The sequence below is a fragment of the Ipomoea triloba genome, chromosome 15 (genome assembly GCF_003576645.1).
Source record: "Ipomoea triloba cultivar NCNSP0323 chromosome 15, ASM357664v1".
Lineage (NCBI taxonomy): Eukaryota > Viridiplantae > Streptophyta > Magnoliopsida > Solanales > Convolvulaceae > Ipomoea > Ipomoea triloba.
The window spans coordinates 1,670,128-1,677,158 of NC_044930.1; the positions used below are offsets into that span (position 1 = coordinate 1,670,128).

The 7,031-nt window shown below is 35.2% G+C and overlaps 1 protein-coding gene across 2 annotated transcripts in view; it reads right to left on the reverse strand.

Annotated features, from left to right (window-relative positions):
* Nucleotides 1–3,371: 3,371 nt before the first annotated feature.
* Nucleotides 3,372–7,031, reverse strand: part of LOC116006691 (regulator of MON1-CCZ1 complex) — an 8,484-nt gene continuing 4,824 nt past the window's right edge. For both annotated transcript variants that reach the window (XM_031247167.1, XM_031247168.1), the window contains exons 9-15: nucleotides 6,859–6,946; nucleotides 5,820–6,155; nucleotides 5,675–5,749; nucleotides 4,826–5,373; nucleotides 4,354–4,462; nucleotides 4,087–4,266; nucleotides 3,372–3,874 (exon numbers count right to left, since the gene is read on the reverse strand). In XM_031247167.1, coding sequence (XP_031103027.1) covers nucleotides 3,677–3,874; nucleotides 4,087–4,266; nucleotides 4,354–4,462; nucleotides 4,826–5,373; nucleotides 5,675–5,749; nucleotides 5,820–6,155; nucleotides 6,859–6,946 — 1,534 coding nt within the window. In that variant the 3' untranslated portion in view covers nucleotides 3,372–3,676. The remainder of the gene's footprint in view (nucleotides 3,875–4,086; nucleotides 4,267–4,353; nucleotides 4,463–4,825; nucleotides 5,374–5,674; nucleotides 5,750–5,819; nucleotides 6,156–6,858; nucleotides 6,947–7,031) is intronic.

Consider the following 7,031-nt stretch of genomic DNA (forward strand, 5'->3'; position numbering starts at 1 on the left):
ATAATTACCTACCGTATCTATTGACATCTTTTACACTTGATGCATTTTTATTTACTTATTTATTTACTTTTACATTCACTTTTAATTGTACAATTGTACTCATGCAATTGACACCGTAGAAATATTCTACAATTTTATTGTGTTTCAAATTACACAAAACATATAAAAAAAAAAAACAAGAATATATAAGTAGTCATACGTAGTAATTGAAGATCGGCATGCAAACGATGATACGTTGGTTGCCAAACTATAATAATAAATATGCATCCACCAAATGATGAATTAATTAATTATTAATATTATAAGGTGCAAGCAGCATTAATTGAAATATCTTGATGAAATGATCTAATAAGCCAAAAATGAGATTAGGTTGCAAGAATCATTAGTGTACTCACTTCTCCCAATTGCAGCAAACATACAGGTGAGCTTTTGGCTCCACCATCCCATACAGACAACTCACGTACCCTAGCTCACCCTTTTTTTTGGGTTTATTTTTTAAAATGACATCTTTTTTTTTTTTTTTTTGGAACATGAAAATGACATCTTAATTACCCAATAATTTTTAAAAAAATAAGTATTCTTTATTATCCAAATCAAAATTAATAATAATGCATTATGCATAGCATCCAATGATTTGTATGCACAAATTATATATACCATAGTTGGACTCCTAATCTCTTAATTATTAGACCATTAGACCATTTCTATAGGTGGATTAATTGCCATTAGAGATAATGGCAATTCAACTTGAACCCGAGGGAAAAATCTGATTTCTGTATCTATGGGGCAGGAATGGAAGATTTTTTTTAAGAATGGGGAGAGTTTTTTCATTTTCGTCGGGGACAGAGTTAAGTCAAGGTCAAAAAATCCTTGTACCTAGAGAATCCCTGCGAGACAAGGACAAGGACGGGGTAATTCTCCATCCCCGTCGAAGAGTGGGGTATGAAATTGGGGGTGGAGACGAGAACTATACTCCCCACTCCGTTGCCACGCCAATTTAAAAGAATAATAATAAATAAATAAAATAGTGTTTGAAAGCTTTCAAAATTCGTTAAGTTTTCAAACATGATTTTGCATCAATGTATTGAAAAAAAATATTAATAAATTGTAAATATGTTGATATGCTGGAAGGATCTACGTTGAAAGTGAGAGAGTATGAGATGCAAATAGCCTTACACTTGTCAAATACAATGTGAATTTTTAGTATACTTAATGTGTCACGTACATATCAAATAATTAATGAACGTTTAAGTTAGTGAGATTGAATTTTTTAATACATGTAAAGATCTAAATTTACGTGACGTACCATACAGTGTTGTTAGGTGGATAAAATGTTAGCCTCTTAGCCACATACTCACACACATACATAACTAGTATGTGTATGTATATATGTGTACCATGCAGGTATAAATAATAGTCATACATACATACATATATATAACTTCCAATTTGATATATACATACAGAATACAGCACACTAAGATTTTATTTAATTTATTAAATAAAATTATATTAAAGAAATGGGATAAAGAAAAGGAGTGGGTGAGATTCTAGTTACATGGGGAAGAATACAAAATTAGGTTATAGTAATAAAATGCAATGTCGGAACAAGACTAATAAAAAAATCAAAGAACCAGAAAGAATAACAACAAAAGTTGCATCACAAGAATACAACAAAAGTACAAATAATATGTCTACCTTCATCATATGATGTTTCTGTGAAACTAAAGAATAAATGGAATAAAAAAAAAGCTTTGATGTTAGGGGGGTAGAGTGCTGCTATATTGATGTACTTATAGTGTTGATAAATTGTTAAAAATTGTGCTTGTCATATTGAGAATAATATATATAGCTAGATGTCTAATGTAATTATGAAATTTTATGTTAATCCCCCACCCACCAAAAAAGCATAATTGTAGTTTAGAGTATTAAGAGTAGCAAAACACTTTCTCATGAGTTTCACGATGCAGGAAATTCAAAACCTCTGAAAGAGACTCAACTTGCACCATCTCATTCAAGACTCATGAGTTTAATTTGTATCGATGTGAGTTTATGTTTCACTAATAGGGGTAAAAAGTTTTCTTATTTAAGAGTAATCACAATGGTGATTTTTGTTGAGTTTTTCGCAATGTGGTGGAGAGAAAAAATAGGAGAGAGAAGATAAGAGATGCTCCTACATTTTGCAAGCCATTGTGGTTGCTCTAATTTAAACAACGTAATTTCGGCCCTAACTTTAGGGTTACAACAAATGAAGGACTACATAAGGGTTAGGTGTATTACCAATAGTTATATTGTGAACCCGAATCCACCTTGCAAGGTGGACCGAGTCCATTTACATACTAAATGCTCATAATTTGAATTGTGAACATTCAGTATATAAAATTGTGTATTTTGAATTCAAGTCGATGCAGTGTACTACACTCTCCTAAATTTGGAGTGAAAAGTGAGCAGCCCTGTCTATATCATTTACTTGGAGATGAATAGTTTTTATTAATCTTCCAACCTGGAGATGAGATTGTTGTTATTCTAATATTCAATTCTCATTCTAAAAATAAAAGTGAGGCTGCTAACTTGATATAATCTTGTTTTAGCTTCCAATCCCTCATATTTGGGATTCGAACCAAACGTGTTAAAAAGGCATTCCATATAACAGTGGAAGAAAGAGTGCGACAAATTGTTGTTTGGACTAAAGGTTGAAAAGAATATGCTTCCATTGCCCCACAACCCCACTCAACACACTAGTAATAATGCTTAATCGCCAGAGAATCTAACAATTTATTTTATTTTATTTTTTTGTAAGGGGCGGAAGAAATTCACAGTCATTATCCGAGAATGTGCACTGAATAAACTAACCTAGGTTGACAATAAGCTACCTCCATTGAAGTCAAACTTCTAACCAACTTAGTTGGGTTGCCCAATCTAGCAATTCTTAAAGCATCTCCATTAGTGCCTTTTGCACAGTTTTCTAGAAGAGCATATCATATGTGGAGGAGAGAGAAAAATTGAGAGCTTCCTACAAAGGGTGGGTTATTTGTGGATCCCGCGGCTCAGAGAAAGAGAAGGTGGCAGCGCACTGCTACACATTTCGCGCACAATGGCGCCCACTTTAGGCGCTGGCTGGCGTGTCATTGCCCTTGTTTTTTTTTTTTTTCTTTCTTCATTCTTCTCTTTTCCTCCTCCTCTGTCCCACTTGGTACCTCACAGCCCACCCAAAAACCTCACTATTGAGGTTTCTCTTAAATAGAGGGAATCTGATGTTTCTATCACAAAACACAGTTTTCTGATGACAAAAAGCTCACAGAAAAACCAAGTCAATCTATTCATGTTAAAGATAGGTCTACTAGTGATGGGACTAATTCTGGAGGTTCTGCTAGCAGTAATGGGACCAATGTATAGCAAAACCAAACGAACAAAGAAAAACACTGAAACAAATACAGGAAGTAACCACAGAATGTGATGGCTTTATTCAGGGAGTACCTCCAAAACTGTACAAGTCTAATTATTAACCCTACTAACTAAACCCTCTAAAAGACAAAAATACTCGAATCAGAATGTGCACATGCAACGATGCATGAATACAACATGATCACATCATCGTAACAGAAAAGTTGGCACACTTCTTACATGTTCAGACTTACTGGTGAAATGCAGCGTGCGGAAGATGAGACGGGGGTATTTATGCCAAAACCTGACTCGCATGATTAGTGATTGATGCATTCATATTAGCAAGAACATGAGTGTATGTTTGGTGGTCAGCTGTGGTCTTGAAGTTTGGAATGAAATCTGAGAAAAATCTCAGCACGGCAGCTAGGTGTTGTGAATTATTAGAAGCATAGGCAGCTTCTAAAAATAATGAAGGGCGCACAGTGTTCACCTGAAAATCAATTATCGGTAGCATCAAAACATGGCTATCACAAGCAATATGTATACCATCAGAGGCTTATGTGGCGTTACTATTAAACATAGCATCAAGTAAACAAGGAATATTGAAAGCCACTTTGCTGGGTTTTCAAGTTCATGCAATTTGCAACAATATATAAAATGTAAGGTTTTCGAATATTTAATTGCTCATGGGGAACTTATTACCTTCTTTTTCCGTGCATACTGCAAGGCATCAAGATAGTGTCCATCTTGCAGACGTTGCAAGACATAATCCTCATGTAGTTGGAGCTCCCTAAGCATATCAAGGCCCAATTTCCTTGTTTGGAAATTCTGTCGACCTGATTCTAATAATTGCATTGCAACTTCCTTTGAGGGCTCAATGATCTGCAATAAATTAAATCAACTTTGCAACTTGATACAAGATGAATTTAACACTTTGAACATGTATTGGGTTTAGGGAGGTACTGTTACCTTATTCATGATGAACAATCCAATTTCTGCATGGCGTTCATTCCGTGCCAGCAATTGTATCATCAAACAATACATATTTAGAGGTACTTTTAGCTTTTCAGAATTAGCACTGAAACCAGAAAAAGAAGAAAACACTATTATCCCAAAAAATATACAACTTCAACTGACAGAATTGAGAAACAGACATAAATGCTTGACATGCCCTAGAATTTGAGAAAAGAGAAAACAAGTTTGTTTCCACTTATGATATTTAAATAACCAGAAGGCAATACTTTCTATCAGAGACAATTAGAAGACTAAATGGTTAACATTCTCTTAGTTTTGTTGCAAAAAAACTGGGTCACAGACTCACAAACATTACTATCTCAAAGATATTTCAGCCTAACCATGGATGTGTTAATTCTTTAACAGAAGGGCAGCCACTTTATTAGAGAATAGTACATTTGGAGACTCCTGAACAAGAGCAAAATACCTGCGAAGGACTTCAATGATGATTGCAACCAAGTACGAAGCATCTCCTGCTATCTCTTCCTCAACAGGAGCAAACACAAAACTATACAGATCATCTAATGAAATTGCGGCTGAAGTCAATCGAGAGTCTTGTTGCTCAGGGACATTAGCATTTAATGGGGTGCTACATGTTCCAACAATTTGAGACTGTACAGCTGATGAATGCCCTTCAGGCCCCACCAAAGTTGAAGAATCAAAATCTTGAAATTCACTTCTTTGTGTTCCATAGCTAACATTATCCTCAGAGCCAGAAGGTGAAGCTTTCATCTTTTGCTGCATGGAACTTGTGCTTTCATCTTTTGCTCTTTTCACTTTATCCTCAACAGCTGTCTTTGTGTTAGAACCACCAGAAGGTGAAGCTTTCTCTGCTTTAGTTCCCTTGTGGTAATTACCAGTTTTTAGTGAGGACATGTAAGAGGTAACTAAAACATCTATTGCTCTAGCAACCACTGGTACAGGTCGTCGTTCAAGAATAATGGTGCGTGCAATTGATAGACACAGCTGTTTAGCCTGAAATTACACATTGGCAAATGAAAGACAATAATATTAGGGGAATAAAAAGTTTTATATAGCTATAGGAAATTAGGAATAATTCTTGCCCATACAAGAAGATTAAAGCCATGCATCTGCACAGGTCACTCCCATAAAAGTGACATTTCATATGCCACATTTATACTTGAAAAACCTAGTTAGGCTGGCCACAGGACAACAGGTTGATGGGGATAACAGACCACTAGAAAATGCTTGGTCAATCAGACCAGAATAACTTGGCTGGTTTAAAAGAGTGAATGTAAACAATCTATCAGTCTACCTTATTTGCTTCCAATTTCCTTCTCTGTAAAAATTCAAGGACTAGTTGCACTTCAGAGCTGCTGGCAGATATGGCCTGGCAATATCAACATTGTAAGATAGCAATAGTAGGTCACAACACAATGTGTAAGGCAATCAAAACTTACCTCTAGATCTAAGTAGACTTTCCATGACAACCCATTACCAGTATCACATATAAAATCAGGAACAAGAAAAGTCCAGTCATCTCCATACATGATTGTTTCAGCATTGCTCAACTCTTTTTCCTCTGACGCTTCACTCTTTTGGCACATGGACTGAGAGGTTGCATCATTACTTTTTGGCAAACCTCTCATCAGAAGAGGAAGAGGTGAAGAAACCGGTGAATGAGAATCCACAAATAAATCATATATGATGACTACTTTTGCATCCATTTGATGAACAAGCAATACATTGTCAACCACATTCACAGCAATTCTGTTGGAATAAATGGGGAAAGAACCCTGATAGTACAACAAAGAGTATTTAAGATTTGAGAGCATTGTCAAGTTATGACTAACAATCAAGATAAGCCAACAACTTCTTAAAGCATTTTACTGCTACATCTAGAGAATTTTTAGTACTATAATTTCTGTAGCTTAGCACAAATCTACCTGAATAAAATAAGAAAAGCAAAATGACAATGATGAACTGCGAGGATTCTTTTGAAGAAATTGCCTAGGCTTTTGCTAGAATGACTCAACAGTCAACAATAGAAATAAAGGACTGGGTTACTTGCCAATCGCTAATACTAGGAGTTTGCAAAGAGTATGGACAAAGGATAGGAAGCACAATCATCTATGGGAATCTGCTTTACTACAATTTTGTTTCTTCTCCCAAAGTATATTGCAAAAGTGTTTTAAGAAAAGTAGATTTGTGCCTTCGTTTAGATGAAGAGGTGTTCTTCACTTCTCAAGGCATTAAGCTATGGCCCTTCATTAGTACTACAGCATGTTTTTGGGTATGGTTCTATTTATTCTTCCTGTACAACTGGACTTTGTTTTTCCCTATCTTTTAAAAACATTGTAACAAAAGTCAAGCTCGTACTCTTTTATTAATTTACTGAGAGGAAAATAGACACAATTACCATTATAAGGGAATGACTAGCAAAGTAAAAAATGCCATAACTGGAACCAATGCTACTTTGAGGCTTTGCCAAGAACTCACCTGTGGTATCACAGCATCCCGATAAAACCTGTATGAGTGGAGCAGCATTGCTACTCTATCCACTTGCAGGCAGTAAATCCTACCATAACTGTGAGTGCAAAGGAAATCATAATTTCCTTATTTAATTTTATAAAAAAAAAAAAAAAAAAAAAAAAAAAAAAAAAAAAAAAAAA